General features: G+C 48.3%; 1 protein-coding gene across 8 annotated transcripts in view; it reads right to left on the reverse strand.

The window, feature by feature from the left end:
* UROS (uroporphyrinogen III synthase) overlaps positions 1–19,546 on the reverse strand; it is a 36,602-nt gene extending 17,056 nt beyond the window's left edge. For 4 of the 8 annotated variants that reach the window (XM_072629048.1, XM_072629047.1, XM_072629043.1 and 1 more), the window contains exons 1-6: positions 19,381–19,546; positions 14,591–14,681; positions 14,322–14,405; positions 13,408–13,504; positions 11,152–11,226; positions 9,468–9,542 (exon numbers count right to left, since the gene is read on the reverse strand). In XM_072629048.1, coding sequence (XP_072485149.1) covers positions 9,468–9,542; positions 11,152–11,226; positions 13,408–13,504; positions 14,322–14,405; positions 14,591–14,653 — 394 coding nt within the window. In that variant the 5' untranslated portion in view covers positions 14,654–14,681; positions 19,381–19,546. Of the gene's footprint in view, positions 1–9,467; positions 9,543–11,151; positions 11,227–13,407; positions 13,505–14,321; positions 14,406–14,590; positions 14,682–17,368; positions 17,501–18,663; positions 19,329–19,380 lie in introns of those variants that run through there. The other 4 variants (XM_072629044.1, XM_072629045.1, XM_072629049.1 and 1 more) reach the window with 4 other exon arrangements.
* Positions 19,547–19,612: the final 66 nt, after the last annotated feature.

A 19,612-nucleotide genomic window follows, 5' to 3' on the forward strand; every position in this document is an offset into this window, starting at 1 on the left:
CTGTGTTGGCTGATTTGTATTTCTGTGCGTGTGTTTTAAAGTAGTTTTTCTTCCCTTTGATAGCTTCCACTTCTTTCAGGGTGGGGATTGACACTGTGATTAGCCGGACTTAGGTTGAATCTCTCATTCTGTAATATTGACTGCAAAACCCTATTTTCTGTTCTACAATATAATTCAATTTAACAAACATTTACTAAATGTCCACTAGGTGCAAGGAAGGACCCAAAACATTAAAATGACATAACCTCCACCCCAAAGAGCTTATAGCTAGGGCTGTGCTGGTAAATGTTTAACAACAAGCTCTCCAAAAAAAAAAAAAAGTATGTAGAATATACTTGAATATTCAAGAATCCAATACATCAAACTCTGATTTGTATCATTTGCTGATTCCTGAAATTTTCACAAAAGGTTCTCCAGAAGCATCATGGCCAGCCCAAATTAGTGCACAGATATCTGTGATGTGGGCACAGTACCATGTAACAGATATTTCTTAGGAGTTCAGGGCAAGAAAGGGGGAGAAATGCTAAGTTTAGATCGGACACTGCAGGTTCTCAAGGACCTCCAGCTTAGTATGGGCACAGGGAGTAACACAAATGAGAACACAAAATCTCAAACTGCCTGAGCCCTGGAGAAAGATACCAAGTGCTCTGGAAGTCTGGGTTCTATTAGCTGGAGGCGGCTAGCGGTACCAGAGCATGTAGAGTGCTGGGCCTGCACTTGGGAAGCCCTGAGTTCAAATCCAGCCTCAGATACTTCTGGCCGTGTGGTGCTGAGAGTGTCACTTAACCTCAGTTTGCCTGAGCTTCCTTAGCTGTAAAATGAGGATAATAACAGCACCTACCTCATGGAGTTGTTAGAGTCAAAGCGATTAGCACAGTGCCAGAAGCACAGTAAGGGCTATGTAAATATTAGCTATTATCATCCTTACAGGTTCTTCCACCACTTCAGATTCCATCAGAAAGAGCTTACAATCAGCAAACAATGATCAAATCATCTCTTTGGTCAGAATTTCATGGGAACTGAAACCCCTCAGAAGGCAACAAGAAGAGTCCTTCAGGAGGGCTGGGCAGTGACTTTGATTTCTAATATAAATATGCATATATACACATACATACACACATGCATTCTTCATGACCTGGAAGAGGCCCCTTCCAGGCAGGATGTCACTTAAAACAGTCCCAATGGCACTGAAAAGGCATTGATGAAGCACTTACTGATCAGTCAGTCAATAAATGTGTATTAAGCACCTACTCTGCATCAGGTACTGGGGTGATACTGGGGAAAAGTGAGAGTCCCTGCCCGCCAGGGGCTCTGCCTCTAATTGGGGGAGATATTACATAAATCAGGGGTGGGGTAGGGGGAGGGCTTGGTGCAACAGGAAAACCTGGGGAGGGGAGCGGAGTGGGTGAGAGGGACCAGCTGTGAGTCACACATGAGGAGCATGATAGCAGCTACAAAACTCTCCCATACCATCATCCTCATCCACAAGACCCTCCATCTTTCAGCTCCAGGCACTTTGTCTGGCTGGCCCCATAGCTGGAAGGCTCTGCCTCCTGACCTCCCTGGCTTCCTTTAAGTTCCCACTACAAGCCCATCACCCCCTCCTCATTCTGGGGCCTTCACTTCAGTCCTCATTTTCTATTTATCCCATACAGAGCTTGCTTTGTCTACACTGGTTTGTCTCCCCCATTAGATTGTGAGATCCCTGAGGGAAAGGACTTGCCTCGTTTTGTAATGCTGTGCCTAGCTGGTACACAGGAGGGGCTTAGTAAATGTTTACTGATTTGCTGAAGATGCCAGTGGAGTTTGGTAACTGAGTTACCAGAGATAGTGCCACCAGTAAGTGGCAAAGCCAGGAATGGAGCCCAGGTTCCTGAATTCAAGTCATTTTTATTTGGAGCAAATCATCCTCATCTTCCTCCCTGTTTCTTTTTCTGTAAAAAATGTTTTCCCTCTTCCCAGCCAAACTGCTGCACTGTCAAGGCTAAAGATGGATGAGGCATGTTGAAAAGAACAGCATTCTGCAGCCAGCGGGGACTCAACAAATAGTCACTGCAGATGATGGAGACAATGATACTCATTATTTTTCTTTAAAAAAAGTCATTTAAATGAAAAGAGGAAGTTTATGTCTAAAGTTGCAAGGATTTGGGGATTTGCCTTGATTCCAGCCAGCTAGAATCCAAGCCAGTATCAACTACTTGTATTAATGGTATCCTCCCCATTCTCCAAAATATGTTGTTACAATTGTTCTCTACCTTTTGCTATTTAACTGATAATTACATTCCCATTAAATAAGATGCCCCAGGAGACGTGAGGAAATATCTATCAGAACAATAACCCAGCGATTGCATTGTTTATTTTCAGCAATCAAAGTAGATTTTTAGCTTTTAAAATTGAGCCCTCTTGTTACCTAGGGGAGAAAAATATTACCATCCTAGTAAAATCGAAGCAAAGGTTCTGCTTAGCAGTCAGCATGGATTTATCTGGATGTTCTAATTGCAAATTGTAGATTTATTAAGAATCACCATGTGATGGTGATAAATTAGAGAAAGACAAAGGGCTTGCAGCTGAATGTAGAACCACTGTCTCTGAGATAAAGAGGAAATTTGCTTCTATCAGCCTGACCAAAGTTGGGTATATCAGTTAATTGAAACACCAAGGGGATCTCTAGAGAGTAACACTAATCCTTTCTGACTTGTGTTTACAAAGAAGAGAACTAAAGCAGGTGGCCAGGACAGTGCAAGGCACCCAGGCTGTCCACATTTCCTCCCTTCCCTAGACAGGGCCACAAAAGCACTCCATGCCAAGAAGGCTCATGTTTGCCTTAAAAACGCTGAAGCTGCCCAAGTAATTACAGTCTTATGCACAGACCCAAAGTCTGCACCAAAGACATGGTACCAAAGGGCCAACCTGACTGAGACTCTAACTCTGAAGGTGGATTCAAGTTTGGGGCATCAGAAGTTGGGGCTCATCTCACTGATTTATTTATTTTAACTCAGATCCTTTCAGCTGCTCACATTCTTGATGAAAAGTAAATGGTTTTCCAAGATCAATAATGGAGAATGAGGACATGCATTACTGCTGTTGCTCTGGAATCCACGATACCAAATTTCATAGGAGATGGGCTTAAGTCTGTTAGCAATTAAGATCATAAAAAGGGAAGCTCTCTAATTAAAATGTCTCTTCTTTGTAACTGAAAATGGCTTCTTTTGGAACTGAGAACTTGCTCATTTCATCAGAACATCAGTATTTTAGAGGAGATAAGATGTACAGCTCATGTCAGGGGCCTTCTGGGCAATGAAGAGATGAACCAGATCTGTGTAGCTGTTGTTGTTTAACAAGTCTTGAGTAATTTCCTGAGGTGTCTGAATTTCAAACATGGAGACAAAATCATCTTTTCTGTATATACACCATCATAAGTCTCTGCCTCCATAGGAAAAATGAAACCGGTTCCTTTGTTCAAAATTCTTTGCACAAGCAAACCTTCACTTCTTGAGCCCTGAATGCTAGCATCTATCATTCAACCACAGAGCTTTGTTGAAAAAATGATACCACCTATAAAATGTGACTGTTCCTTCTGAGTCATTCTTGACTTTGTTTTGCCTAAGACAGGAAAAAATAGGTGTTTCAGAACCATCTCCTACACTGGAGACTTGGGTCTCAGAAACTGGATGACTCACACACTCCGTGGCCAAGGGACGATGAACCTGAGGATGGGCCTACATCTCCCAACAGTTGCAGGAGGTGTGCCTCCTCAGCAGGCAGGGTTCATCCTGGGCTGCACGAAAGCCAGGGCTTTCAATGCTGCAACTGTTGGCTTCTTAGAGGTCTCTCTTCTTCAGCAAGCCACTGAGTGTTATAGGTCATTGATGGAGGAGCCGGCAGCTGTTCAGCAGCAAATGTGCTGAAGCATCCGTAGCTCCCCTCCCAGAAAACCACCATGAAGCCACTCTAGGAGGCAACCTCGGGAAAGTCTCTCATGCCAACTGCTGACTGAGACAGGGACCCAGAGAAATGTCCAGATGATGAACATTCTGTAGTCCCTCATATTCAGGCTGCCCCCTCCACACATACACTTGAAATTTCAAACCACTTCCTGGCAGGGGAGAGCTGTCCCTGTGGGGGTTCACTGGCTCTAACCATGTCTGGATGCCAGAGGAGTAGGGAGCTTCAGGCAATCACCAGATCGTAGACCTAGAGCTGAGAGGGGCCTGGGATTCTCTCAGCAAAGCAGAGGCCATTCACACCACTGGAGGCTAGAAGGTGGAGGATTCCTGGGGCTGCTGCAAGGCCAGTCTCATCTGGGGAAATGTGGCTTATCTGTTTATTGTCTGTGCTCAGTTAGAGATCTGCACATAGAAGCATAGTCAGAGAAGGTCTCAGGGCACCCTTGGTCAACTGAGAAAGCACTTTGAACATCCCCAAAGAGTGGTCATCCAGCCTAGGCTTAAAGATACCCAGTGACAGAAAACTCACCACCTCTGGAAACAGCCCACGCACACCCGGAGACAACTCAATATCACCTCCCCATTGCTAGAGGAGCCTCTAAGGCCATGCGCACCAAGTCTAAGCCCTCTCCACAAGGATGACTTTGAAGAGCGCTGAGATAATTACACTTGTCTCTGTTCTGAGGGGCATCCCTTAACACAGTGTCTGGGCACAGAGTACACACTGAATAAATCCTGGTTGATGGCTTAAGATCTTCCAGTCTTCTGACACCATAAACTCTGTGGTCTGGTGGCACCAGCTGCCTTGCTGGTCCTTGCACAAGACACTCTACTTCCTCAGTGGGCATTTTCACAGGTCATTCTCCTTGGGTGGAATGCTTTGCCACCTCATCGCTGTCTGGTTTCCTGCAGGTTCTAGTAGGAATCCTCCTCCCTACAGGAAGCCTTTCCTAATCCCCCTTGCTTCTAGTGCCCACCCTTTGCTGATTATCTCCTACTTTTCCTGGATGTCTGGCTCTCACAGTTGTCTGTATGTTGCCTCACTCATTACAATGTGAGCTCCTGGTGGGCAGGGACTGTCTTTGCCTTTCTCATGATCCTGAGGGCTTAGCACAGTGTCTGGCACACAGTGTCTGGCACTTAATCAATGCTTGTTGGTGGGATGTGTCTTGATGTGATTTTCCTCCAGGTAAAGGTAAAAAGACTTGTAGAATGAATGTCTCTCCACACTCCAGGCTGATAGGGATAGGGGAGGGGGATCCTAAAGGTCATTGGAGCATAGCTTCATTGAGAAACAAGGACTGAAGAGTGAGGAGAGGAACTTTGACCCTTGCCATGAGATAAGAGTAAAAGGTGGTTACCCGAGGGAGAAAGGAAAGAAAAAGCTGGCTACTTCAAACCAATCTGTGGCTCCTCCCAAATGGGAGGGAGCAGGGCACTGTCCTCCCCAAGACAGACAGAAGAATATGACCACACCTGAGATGGCCCAGGAAGGCTCAGAAGGAGAGGAGGGTAGCCACGGCTGGTCATTGCCTTCCAGGAGATAGACAGGCAGTCATGGCCTGAGCCCCAGAAAAGAGGACTGGTGACTTCTTGGGGCTTGCATCCAAGACATAACAGAGACATAACTCATTTCTGGGGATCAGGGTCCAGATGATCCTTCTGACCACAGGGGCACAAAGTTGCATTTTTTTCTGTGTTGTCTACTGAAAACAACAGAGTCAAAAAGGAAGAACTCACATGGGAAGAGGAAGCTGGCAAAGAAGGTGGTATCTGAGAAGGGGATCTGGTATCTGGATTACAACCTAAAATGCAGGGATGATAAGTTCTAGCCAGAGACAGCATGTGCCTCACAAAGGCTGGTCAGAACAATCTGCCAGTTGCCTTGTGAATCTCATCAGAGGGGCTTCAACAAAAAGGGATGGAAGAGGGAGACACTGCACACGCGTGTGTGCATTCATTCAGTAAACATTTACAAAGGGCCTCCTGTGTGCCACGCACCATGCTAAGTGCTGGGGACACAAAGAGAGGCAAAAGATGGTCTCTGCTCCTCAGGAGCCTGCAATCCTTTCTATACCTAGACACACACACATACACACCCACACCCACACATAAACATATCCACACATATATGTGCATATATACCTGCACACACACATGCGCACACACACACACACACACACACACACACACACACACACACACACACACACACAGAGGCACCAAGCTAGTCACACAGAGAATACCTAAAACGAAGAATTACAAATATTCTCAAGTTTGAAGGTCGGGTCCTTCCAGGCACACATGCCCCAAATGCAGGCAATGGGGTCCTCAGACAAAGAGGTAAATGTGACCTCCCAACATCCCTGAGTCTTGGTGGGATGGAGCCCAGGACGGGCTAGGGCTCAGTGTGGATAGACTGTACTCTGAAGAAATGCAACAGAGAGGGGTGGTACACATTATGGTTCAAGGAGGCATTCTCATGTGGAGAATCCCAGAGGGAAAGTCATGATGGAAACCGAAGGTGTCAAAGCCCAGCCTGGGGCATGCACCAGATTAAGCTCAAGTCCAGATCTGGGTCATCAGAGCCTATGGGGCTCACTGAGATCTATGACCTTCTCACAGATGTTTCTAACCCTGAGAAAACTGGCATTTGAAGCTCTGGGAGCCTCTGGTCTAGGCCTGGAGGAGGAGCGGGGAGGTCAGGCAATGAGGCCCCTTGGGAGCACCAGACCAACAGGGCTGTGGCAGCTGGTGTCCAGTGAACACAGCAGGATCTGGGAGAGCAGAAACTCCCTGTGCACAGGGGATTCTTGGCTGGGTCACTGCCACCCTGAGAGGGACATGATGCTGGGCCGCGGCTAGGGGCTCAATTACGTCTTGTTGAGCTGAGCTGAGTCAGTTAGCTCTTCTCCAGAAAGACCCACTCAAGCAGCCCCAGGATGAGCTGTAGGGAGGCTACCCCATTGGAGAGGGGACCCCCTTCGAGGCCCAAGTCCCTCACATAACAGGGAGTTCCTCATTCCAAAGGAGAACAACTCTCCTAAACTTTCAAGGGTTCCCCATGGCAGTGACCTTGAGCCTTCCAGAGCATTGTCCTCACCCTAGTCCTGTGCACCGACAACCCCTATCACACCCCACTCTGGGAAGGGACCTGGCTTGTCACTTGCAGGGTCCAGCAGAGGACTCGGACCTCAGCCAGTGCTTCATAATTAAACACCTGCCTGTGTGGTCCTGGAGGCCCAGCTGGTCAGCCAGTTGTAAGGTGTTATCCCCTGGGGATCTGGAATGCCAGTCAACAAGGCTTTATTGAGCTCCTGCTGGGCAGAGAGCATTACTTGAGGTGGGGGGAGGCCTCCACAAGAAACACTCACATGGGAAAGGCCCTGAAAACTAGTGTCTCATAGCAATGGGGGAGACACTTTACCCCGAAACAGCAGGAGGCCTTTCTTCAACAGTTGGAGGCTTGGTCATGTGGCTGGGGGGGTGGCTTCCCTCTCCTGGAGCAGGGATCCCCCTCCACCCTCCAAAGAGGGAACTGTGCTATACCTCAGCAGGTGGTCTCTGAGATCTGAGGGGCTAAAGCAGCTCTGGTGGCAAGGAGGGACTGGGATCAGCAGGGCTGGTCCCGGGGGAATAGGAAGACATGGTGCCTGCTGCCAAGGACATTCTGGAGTGTCTGGGAGGGAGGGGCTGCCAGGTCAGATCTGAGGACCTTGGGGGTCACCAGCAGTGCTGGGCACATGGTGGGGATTCATTGAAGGTCTACTGACTGACAGATTCATCCAGTCCAACCCCCTCATTGACAAGTGAGGAAACTGAGGCTCAGAGAGTCACAATGGTCACCAAGCCAGCTGCCCCATGGCTCCTGCCCATCCCTCCTCCAACAGATAACAGATGGTTCCTGCTCTCTTGTCCTGGCTGAGAAACCAAAAGAAATCAATGAAGGCCAAGATAGGAACAATCCCCAATCAGGTGTCATCCAACAAGCATTTATGAAGCATCTACTATGTGTCAGGCATATGCTGAGAGCTGGGGATACAAAGAAAGGAAAATGCATGGTTCCTAACCTCAATCAGCTCCTAGTTCAGTGGTGGGGTGGGGGTGGGGGTGGGGCGCAGCATATGTACAACCACATATATATACACACACTCTCTCTCTTTCTCTCTGCCTGTTTGTGTAAATGACAGCTAGCAGGCACCACAGTGCGTGGAGCGCCAGGCCTGCAGGCAGGAAGACCAGAGTTCACATGTGGCCTCAAGACACTTCCTGGCTGTAGGGCCCTGAGCAAGTCACTTAAACACTGCCTGCCTCAGTTTCCTCAGCTATAAAACAGTGATAATAAGAGCACATCTCTCTCAGGGTTGTGTCAAGGATCAAAGTCTTAGCGCATTTTCAGCCTTAATAGCTTCAAAGGGCACACAGCTGTTCACCACTATCTCAACAGGAAGGCCCTGGAGAGATGAGGGGAGCTACAGGGGAAGGGACAGAGGTGGGGTGTGGGAGAGCAAGGCTGAGGCCCAGAGATGAGGGAAAGGTGCAGTTGGGTTGCAAAGTCCCTTATGGGGACAAAGGCATCAAAGGTCTGGAGGGCCAGGAAGGGCTTTAAAAGCCAAAGAACATTTTGCACTCGAACATTTTGCACTTGATGACGCAGAAAGAGGGCCCTGGAGTGAGCGAGCAGGTCTGAGGTTATTGGGAGGCTGAGCAGGGCAGAGCATAAGTCAGGGACGTTGGCCATATGGTCAGTGCAGATGTCAGAGGACGTGTGTGAGAGATGCTGTCACACAAGAAATGCCAAGCACATCGACCCGGACAGAGTGGGTAGGGAGGCTCAGGATATCCAGGCTGGGCCATGAGCTGAGCCTATGCAGGAGGGGAGAAGAGGCTGCGGGGGAAAGAGTGGCCAGTTTGGTCTGGGACATCCTGAATCTGCTATGGGACTGTGAGGGGGGTGGGGGATCCCCTGAAGAGAGAGAATGGAATCCACCAAATACGGGAAGAAGGAGAGAAGAGGGCCCAGGACAGGGCCTCAGGGGACACCAAGGTCAGGATGCATGACCCTGAGGAAGTGCCAGAGGAGTGGCCAGGTAGGAATCAAGGGGAAGGGGGGAAGGAGCAGAATTCTCAGATGCAGAGAGGTCAGGCCAGATGAGGCCAGAGAAAAGGCCATGAGATCTGGCCAGAGTGCAGTGCAGGGTGAAGTGGGAGCCATGTCAGGGGGCTGGGGATAATCTCCTCTGTACAAAGGCTGCTCTTCTCTTTGTATCCCTTACTTGGAGATACTGACAGTCTCAACTCTTTCTGGGAGATGCTTCGGGGCTGAGCCCGAATACCCAGTAACTAAATGGGTATTCACACTTGGAGTAGCCTCAACATTGTCTCTGTGCCATTGATGGACAAATAAGTCCCAAAGAAAAGCGTTGGCTGAAGAAGACAGACTGTAAATTATTGTGCGATGTGCAACCATGTCACAAAGTGAAGACACAGGGTCTTATTTAGAAACCTCTTTCTACTTACGTGAACAAATGTATTCAGCAAGTTTCTCACCATTTCCACATTCTTCTCCTTCTGTAGTCAGGCCAATTTTTCTCACTGAAAAACAACCAAAAACATATTTCTAGACTCCATTTTTGATAGCACTTTGCTTGAGTCCTAAGCACAGTTGCTGATCTACCTATTCAAAGCAGCTTGGGGGGCCTGGTGGCCTAAGGGGAAGGGCACTGAATTTGGAGCCAGAGGATACAATTCCAGATTCTGCCTCAGACTGTGCTCTGGGCCTCAGTTTTCTCCTCTGCCAAATGAGGGCTTGGACTAGAAGACCTCAGGGGCCCTTCCCTGCTCTAAACCCATGATCCCATCAGTCCCCTTGGTGAAACCCTTCCAAATTGGCCACCTGAGTTGGCAACTTTGCCTAACCATTAGGTATAGTGAAGCAGGCTGGCAGAAGGGGCTTCAATGAGTGCTCTGTGACCACATCAGAACCTCACAAGGAGATGGAGGCAGGGGCTACCCCAACAAGTATCTGGACAAGCCAGGTTGCAGGACCCAGGAGCGTGCCCTGAGGGAGACTTCTACTCAGACACTGACAGGAAGCTGGATCTTATAGGGGACTCAGGAGCACCCTGGGGAAGGATGGCAGTCTAGCTGGCAGACCCCTAACAGGGTCAACGAAAAATTCATCAAATGGAAAGTCAGAGTTCAGGCAAGTCAATAGCCATTCAGAGCCAAGCTGTCCAGCCAGGATGTTGTTCAGGGGTGAGGTTGTTCTAGGAGCAGGCTGCGGCAGGACGGGGGGGCGGGGCAACACAGTGACATCAAAATAAAAGGTACCAGTAAGGCTCAGTTTAGAAGTGTAGCAGGGGCTGTAGTGCAGAGGGATTCCCTCTTGACAGTGGAGAGGAATGTGGCCTTTCTTCGAGACTTGCGAGGCAAACCCGGTTCTGATTTCTATCTGAGCCAGACCCAGCAAACCAAGGCTTTAATTTAAAAGCTATTGACTTAATTTACAAATCCTTCAAAATGTGCTGAGTCCAAAGCCCCAAACCTCTCCTTCAGCAGCCACCTTTCTGCAGGGATGAAGTCCTTGTTCATGCAGCAGATCTGAGGCCAGATTGGATTTGGGGAGGCTGTGGAACCACCATGTTTGCTCACTGCTGAAGGGCAGGCAATTGGAGGCATTTGTGAAGTCCTACTGAATGCTGGGCTCTTCCTAGTCCCCTCTCCTCATGCCATCAGAGCCTGGTCCCTGCGCCCCCTCTTCCCTGCTCAGGGGTCAGCCAGGGTTCTCCAGGGCCCAGCAGAGACATGTGTGGAGATAGACTGAGGTCCAAGGACACACTGCACATCTGGAGCTGGCAGGGCCTCAGAGGTCACTCCAGCCAAGCCCCTTCAGCTGAGGTCTGGGGTCATAGGGAGAAAGGAGCAGAGAAAATGGGAAGTCAAGCCCTCTAGTGGTATATGTGGTGCTCCTCCCACTACTGGGCACCAGTGGGGTTCCTCATGGGCATGGCAAGGTCATAGGGAAGGTATACAAGCCCCAGGAGCTCAAGAATCTGCTAAGCTTGACTCAAGAAGGCAGGAGCCTCCTTTGGTTGTCCTGGCAGCCCCTTCCCTCTGAAACACTGTGGATGCTGGACTGCGTGGTGGCTTCCCCCGAAAGCCATGGGTCAGAGGCATGTCTAGGACTTCTTCTCACACTCACCAAGGGATGCAGTGGCTTGGCCAACTACGTACGCCGGCTTGATGTGCCATTTTTCTTTCAAAGACTTTTTCCAGACTGAAAAACAGTTAATTAAAAGCAGGCATTTAGCAGTGAACTATGAACACTAAAGTGGTGCTTGGATTTCTGCCCCAGAAGGCAGTTTTTATTTCTTTTGAACAATTTATGAGTAAAGCAAAATGTGAATCATCAAAGTTTGTCTTATAAACAAAAGCAAAAAATATTTTTAGGCAAAGAACTAAGAGCTGAAGCCAATGCAAACTTGTCAGGCAGTCATACAAATCAGATCTAGGGAATGTTTTAAGGGGCTTTCCCTGAAACAGGAACTGTTTTTCTGCCTGCACGAAAAGCATTTTTTATGTGTCCTTGGAAAACAAATCTAACACTGGATGCTAATTTGCATAGTGATATGATAACTGAAAATCGGGATCTTTATTGGAAGAGAAAGAAAACCACGGAACATAAAACCTGCTTAACTGGCCAATAAAACATCACAACTGACTGTTCAGAAGATGAACACGCACACAATTTCCAAATGACTTCTTTGTAAATGAAGGGCAAAGTAAACACATTCTTGCTCCCAAAGCCACCTAGACTCTGGAGGCAACTCTGCGTACTGTGCAAACAGCTCACAGAGGAGGCATCCTGCACACACGCTGAGACTGCCTTGGCCAGGAAACTACTGGGCAGCCCCTAGGGTGGCTGGCCTGCATGGCCAAGAGCCCTGAAGAGGCTAAGCCCAAGCTGGGAGAGCGAAAGGCTATGGGGTCTTCCTGGGAGCTTCATTTCTCCCCTGAAGACCAAGACTGTGTGCTTATTTTTAGAGCTGGAGAGATCCTCAGCCATCACTGGGTCACAGAATGGCAACCCCCCACTCTTCACCCACTAGGATTGCAGCCAAGCAAACCAAGGCACGGGCATCCAAGGTAACTATCAGCTCATGGTCCCTTGCCAGCAGGTTTGTACATGCATGGAGGTGACTTGGAACCCAATAGGTTCTCAAGTGCCCTTGGCTGGGAGGGACAAGCTCTGCTCTGGAACTAAATCTTAGGGATCTGGGGAAATCCCTTTGGTGATTTCTTTCCTGTCTTAAAGAGAACATTTCTGGAGTGACAGTGAAGGACCCTTAAATCTCAAACCACAGGACGTCCGGGCTGGCAAGGACCATACCCAGTCAGGGCTTCCCTGGTCCAGACCCTGCATTTCACTGAGGACAACTAGAAGGCTCAGAGAGTCAATGCCTAGCCCAGGACACACAGTTTGAAGCCTGTTTCTCTGATGGAATAGTGCCCCGTATGAACTTATGAGGATACAGAACATGGGCCTACAGGGACCTCAGAGAGCATCTAGTTTGCCCCTAACTTTACAGAGGAGGGAAACTGAGGCTCAGAGGTATAAAGGGACTTGGCCTTGGGAGTGAGGGGCAAAGTCAGGTCCATCAGGCCCAAGGCTCCCTCCACAGACAAAGCCAGGGGGCACCAGCTTTTTCTTTAGCCAAATAGGTCTTTGCATCATCTCCAAGTCAGTGATTTTCAGATCCCAAACAGGTCTGAGGCAGTCTTATAAAGCAGGGGGAGAAAAGTGTTGGCTGGACCTATGTTAGCGAGGAGGGAGGAGTCCTGGGGGTACCCACCCCCAACAATTTTAGCACTGTATCATGAAGGGAGTGAATTCCCTGTGGAGCTGGGGAAGGCAGGCCTGGCAGGTGAATCCAGCTGCTCACCTGGAGATACCCCTCTCCCATAGCTGGCTGAGAGCAACTTGGCCTTGCTTGTGGCTGCCTGGCATTGGTGGTGCCTCCTGGAGCCTGCATGCCCTGCTTTCCAAGGACTAGATAGAGGGCTGGGCTTGGGGCCAGGAAGACCCAAGTTCAAATCCAGTCTCAGACATTTACCAGCTGTGAGATCCTGGGCAAGTCACTTAATCCTGTTTCCTACGGTCTTCCCATTTAAATGGAGATAATAAACTGTGCCTCCCTGGCAGAGTGGTTGTGAGGATCAGAGGCAGTATCTCTGTAAAGTGCTTTGCAAGTCTTCAGGTGGTACATAAATGTTAGTGGATGAGTAGGGAGGAGCCAAGCTCAGGAGCTTCTCTGGTCAGGTGGGTCTCACTCACTTGGGGAGAGGGCAGTCAGGAAATGGAGGGTTTAGAAGGGGCATTTTCATCTCACCTTGATGCTCTCAGGGGACTTTGGGCTTTTTGGTTGTTTTCAATGTGACATGAGAGAAGCAGACTCACCTTCCAATTTGTTGTCTCTTTCCAGACACAATTTCACAGCTTCCACTGCGCGGGGGCTGGTGAAAATGAGCCCCCTGTAAGCCTCTGGACGAGACAGCTGCCCACACACAAAACATCTCAGTAAGATCCAACAAATCAGCACACATTTATTAAGCACCTCCATGTGCCTATCTCTGGTGCCAAACCATCCCTCCCCTCATGGTGCTTTATCCTATGGGGGAGGAGGGAATACGTATGTACCAATCTAATTACAACAGCTGACAATTACGTAGCACCTGAATAGGCATCAAAGTAACTTATTTATGTTCTCTCATCTGGAATTCTGGGAGAAAAATGACTCAGCCGCTCCACAAGGCTCCATAAAAGTGCAGATGACCACAGAAAGGGTCAGGACATGGCACCACAACTTCTGGGATGCCCTGGAGGCCAGAACACGCAAAGCAGCATTTAAGTGGCAGCAGAAAGGTGGTGATAAAGCAGGGGCCCGTTGTTTAGGGGATGGGTGAATAAGTTACGGTGTGCGAATTGTCTTTATAGATGGAGAGGAAGAAAAATTTCAAGAAGTCTGAGAAGACATATAAACTACGATGACTGCCATACTGGCAGTGAAGCCAATGTGGAGAACGTCCGAATCCAGATCAGCTGCAATGACACCCTGGGGTCCAACGGGCTAGAATAGAGCTCACTTCCCTACTTAGGGGGCAGGGCTGGTGGCATCCTATGGTGTACAACGTGACAGTGGCTTTGGAACAAGACGGTGGCTTTGGGACGTGCTGTTCGTCAGCTGCTCTTCAGCCAAGGCCCTGACCACTTGACACACATGATAAAAGCCTGTCCCAGACTTAGCTCATTCCCTGCCCGCCCTTGGCCACCCCTCCCTGGCAGGACAGACAGAGCAGAGTATTTGGCCTTACCTTCTCTGAGAAACTCTGCAGAGACAAAAACTCAAAGGATAAAACAGGTATCAATGTAGCTGCAAATCCACATGATCCCAATTCCTGAGGAAAAAGAAGTACCAACACTCAAGACCTGAGAGTTGTCTTAAAAACAAAAGCAGGGCCCCAGGACCCCACTCTGGAAGTCAATGCTGCCTCCCCCAGCCCAATCTGACACCCACAGGGAAGAACAGTGAAGGCAAGCCTGGGTGCCAAGAGGTCATGATGTAATTCTCTGGATCACTTACCTGAATATAGGGATCCTGGCCTGAGTCATCATCCTTAGGGTCTTTCAGTAACAGAATCTTCATTTTTTTATCAGCCGGCCCTTAGGAAAGGCTAAAAGGAAGAAGGGAAATGGATCCTAATTAGATCTGGGGGACTTTTCTCCTTACCCTTGCAGGATCAGGTTGGGTCAAGCAGAAGCTGGTCAATGGACCTGGTGAAGCGCCTGCCTCGTTCCTGGCAGTGAGTAAGCAGCGAGCAGCTCAGGCCCTTCCCTGGGTGGCTGAATCACTGATAAGGATGACAAGAAATGTGCAGGCTGCCTTTGATAAGGCTCATGTTTGGATGACAGGGAAAATATAAGCCCTCAAGGCTCTTTCCAAGGGAAGGGGCTATGAGAGCTCTCCACATTATTTAGGCACATTGACAGCTATGGAAAAGAAAGTCTCTCATATACCTAATGCACTGCAGGAAAGAGCCCTAGTACAGACCCCCTATCATTGTGCGTAGGGATGGTCCATGAAGGATCTTGAGCCCTGGGAAGTCATGTTACAAATGTCACAGCCCTCAGCAGCCAGTGGTGGTGGTGAAGAATGGGGTGCCTATGCATTGGTAATATATCCTTTAACTACCAAGTACTGCTTCATCAATAGAAGATGAGGGGAGGGGACAGGCAAAGCTAAAATTCTATCACTTCTAAGAGACTGCTGACCTCCTTCTCAGTGCAGAAGGTCAGCAGGCAGCAGAGTTTGTCTAGGACCCTGACTGAACAATCCTATTCCTTGGTATCTAAGCAACAAAGCCTTGGCAAACAAATAATGCTTATGAAACCAAATTCTAATTATCTTCACGGTAAGGCAGCTAGATTGCGATGGCTGCTTTGGGGAGATGGGTATTATCTAATCATTTCATGGAGTTATTCATAATGTGTTTCAACCAGAAACTAGCTGCACAGCCTCTCACAATCCTAATACCCCAAGGAAATGGGGATGTAATTGAGTGGCATGGACATCTTGGCATTTGTAGTTCGAACAGAATCTCATTCAGGGTGTACTCAAGTACCCTCTAACTTGAGGATGAAACAGCCACGGCCCATTTCAGCTGAAAGCACCAATTCATACTGAAACTGTCAGCACCAGACTGTGTCCTTTCCTAGCTGTGGCTGAAACCGTCCAACCTAGACTCCCATTGCAGCCCCCTCTCAATGCCCAAGCAGAGCAAGAAAGGCCTTTTTTCTGGTATTTCATTCCAACTCTTGTTTTCCTCCTCTTCTGGCCCTTCGCTTCCTTCTGTGCTGCAGTCTGCTTCATCCTTCCTCCCCCTCTCTACTTTATTTACTGCAGTCAAATTCTTTGCTTGTTTCCTTGCAGTGGCTAGAAAGGACAGATCAGTATCCCCAAAGTGCTGGATGGTGGGTCATTTATAGCTCAACTCAGCCACTATAGCACTGGAAGGCATTTGTGAAATCATTCGAGCTTCTCTGGGACTCTGTTTCCTTAAGTGTTAAACACAAAAACACAGATTAGGCCCAGATGACTGTCGTTTACAAAGTATTTAAGCTTGTACTGTGCCAGGTACCTGGAAAAGATGAAACAGGTCCTGCCCACAAGGAGCTTCTCTCCTTTTCCGGAGAAACGTGAACAAGGAAAAGTAAACACAAAATGGACACAAAGTAACTGGGGGGCTCTGCCTGGGCCTCTGGAACAAAAAGCAACTGAGCTGTACCTTGAGGGGAAGCAGGTATTCCAAAAGTAGAGGGAGTTGATGAGAACTGATGAAAACTCAGAGACTGGAATAGTATTACTGCACCCGGAGTTGAGCCCGCTGACTGGTAGAGTCACTGGTACTGAATGTGGAATCAGAAAGATGCCCTAGACCCAGACTTAGCTGGACATCCTAGCTCAGTCACTTAACTTCTCTGCCTCAGTTTCCTCATGTGTGATAAGGGAACAGGAATAACATCTCCCTCACAGGGCTGTTGTGATGATGAAATGAGATAGCAGCTATAAGGCAGTTTGCAAACCTTAAAGTGCCACATAAATGTTAGCCTTTACTCCTGTGAACTGACATTCTTCAAGGTGAAAGGGCTTTACACAGAAAAGGGTTTTATTCACGGATCAAACATGTTTTAAAACCCAACAGCCTAGTGCAAAATGAGCTTTTTTTTACTTATGTGCTATGCTGTTTTTCCTGATATCCCCAGTGATTTCTCCAATGGAAAATTCAGGGAAAACACTGCAGACAAGTCTTTGTATTACCATCAACTACTGAGGTTTCCTGCCAGAATCCTGAGATCTTTTTGTTTTTAAAGGAAAAAGTACTTTCGTTTTAAAAAAAATTTTTCCAGGCAAAGCTGATGTTCTTTTATGTGTGTTGCGTGTGCAGAGGCACATTTTTCATCAATATTGTCCTCCTAATTGAGGCTTTCTTTTATCTGTAAGAAAAGAATCTAACCAAAGCCATAACCCCTCAGTCCCCAAATAGGCCAGGTACAAACTATATTAGGTCCATCTGAGAAAACAGCCAGCAACTGGACCCAAGGCTAAAAAAAGAGCTCATTAGCAATGTTAAGACCTTTTTAGTTTGTTTTTGGACTTCAAACTACAAAAAAAAGTTTATCATTTCAACAATTCCCTGTTTCCGGCCAGGAAGTCAGGCTGGTGTTTCAATGATCAAGGATCACACTTGTGAAGGAGTCAGAGGAGGTGGACACCAGAGGTGACGTGGGCATGAACAGGGGTGTGCATGGGAGAGAAGGGGACTGGACCACAGGAACCCCCTCTACGAAACCAGGCTGGTACCTGCTTTGAAAACTGTGTTCTAAGGGTGGTCAGGTCAGCTGCCAGTGTGTGTCAGAAGGAGAACTCCAGTCTTCACCTTCCTGGTTCTGAGACTGACTCTCTCCCCACCGGGCCCTACTTGGTGCATGCCTCCTGCATGTAAAAGATAACATTTGGGAAATGTGCAGTTGGGAGAGAAGAGCCAGTTAGCTAGTGGGAGGGAAGGAGAGCTGATGGACACCCCTAGGGCTGCTGACAAATGCCACTAGACACAAATGAGGTTCAGTGGATGGATTTATCTTTCTTTTGATGCTAGGTAATTTCGTTTTCTTCTCTTTGAATGATTTATCTATCTTTTTAAAAGCTGTTAGTATTATTAATTCAATTTTTTTCACTTTCAATTTTATTAATCTTTTTTGATATTTGGATTTTCTATTTTGGCATTTATTTGGAGAGCTTAAATTTGTTGGTTTTCTAGTGTGTGTGTGTTTTTTAATTGCATTGCCCCAATTCATTGATCAGGTCTCTTTTACTAATCAAAGTATTTAGAGCCATAGTTTCCTCTAAAGATAACTTTGGCTGAATCCTGAAAATTCTGCTATGTTTTCTCTTTGTTGTAATTCTCTTAAATGAAGTGATCAGTTTATATTTGTTCTTTGACCTGCCAATTCTTTAGGCTTGAGTTAGTCTCCATTTAATTTTTAATTGTTAATTTAGTGAATATTTGTTGATTTTTAATTGTATTGTGGTCTGTAAAACAGGTGCATTTAATATATCTGCTTTTTTGCATGTTTGTGAGGTTTTTATGCCCTATTACATGGTCATTTTTTTTTTTGTAAAGGTGCTGTCTACAGGTGATAAATATATATAATCCTTTCTATTTCCATCTGACAACCTCTAGAGGACTATCATATCAAATTTTTCTAAAATCTTATTTAGGTCCTTTGCTTCTTTTGGTTAGATTCCTGTAGGTGTGAGGGGGTAAACAGAAGCTCCCTCCCTACTATTATAGTTCTACTGTGTTTTCCTATAACACATTTAACTTTTCTTGTAAGAATTCAGATGTCATGTCATTTTGTGTGTGTGTGCGTGTGTGTATACTCCCTATTTTTCTCTTTTAGTTAAATCTCTTTTTACTATTGCTTTCTCTGAGATCATGAAGTGAGGGTGTGAGCTGAGCTCTGAGAGTGTCTGGATGCCCCTCAGCCCTCCGACTTTCTTTAGTGCCACCTGTTCTTGACCACCAAGGCCCATTCTTAACAGGCTGACCCAGGCTGTCTCTCTCAGGCTCCTGCCTCCAAACCCCAAACTCTCACCTCCTTGCTCCGGTTCCCCAAGCCTCTCCTCTTCAGCTTCAGTCTCCTGGGAGGAAGAGGCGGATGCCATCTTTCCAGACAGCTCTGACTTAAGCTCCCGCGGGGGTGGCCCCCACCTCCCCCACACAGGCTCAGGTCTGGGGCTGCACAAAACCTTCCCTTGGCCCTGGGGCTGGTGGCACTCCCAGCGCCTGGCACGGGAGAGGAGGAGCTTAGGCGGGGCACATTAAACAGAGCTTCTCCCTGCAGCCTGTCCAGCGTGCAGCCGGGCCAGGGGGATGGCGGACCCAGGGAGCGGGAGGAAGAAGACCTGGGTTCGAGCACTGTGCCACACGCTGATGGCTGTGGGGGTCCCGGAGCTTCCTGCGGCTGATGGTGCGGGCTGGCTCCACTGGCACAGGGGAACGTGAGGGGAGGGACTCTGTGCTGTGATCGATGACCCGGAGGCCCTGGGTGACCCTTGACACTAGATGACCCCTTAGGCCCCCACTGGGCAGGGTTTTAGAGGCACACGAAGAAAAGGTCGGAGAAGGCCCGGCCCGGGTTCGAGTTGTGCCTCTGCTAACTCCCTGCCCAGGAGGCCTCGGGCCACTCCCTCCCCTTCCTGGGTCTCAGTTTCCTTCTCTGTCACAAGGGAAGGGCCTTGGACTCCACGGAAGGTACGTCCTTTGAAAATGCTCGTGGCCGTGGACAGCCCTGGGGGGCGGGGGCACTGACCCGGAGCCATGATGTTGGGAGACAGCAGCGACCTCAGTTTCCCCGCCGGTAAACGAAGAGAGCCACGCGAAGGTCTTAAGTGATTCGCGCACAAGTGCGCACGCGCACGGGCGTAGGCGCACGCGCACAGCAGGCCACGCCCCCTGCCCTTCCAAGGATCCACTCCCAGCTCCCCCCTCGGTGGAGCGAACCACTGTCGGACGAGGGGGAACTCAGGCCCGGGGAGGCCAGC

The sequence above is a fragment of the Notamacropus eugenii genome, chromosome 1, assembly GCF_028372415.1.
Source record: "Notamacropus eugenii isolate mMacEug1 chromosome 1, mMacEug1.pri_v2, whole genome shotgun sequence".
Classification (NCBI taxonomy): Eukaryota; Metazoa; Chordata; class Mammalia; order Diprotodontia; family Macropodidae; genus Notamacropus; species Notamacropus eugenii.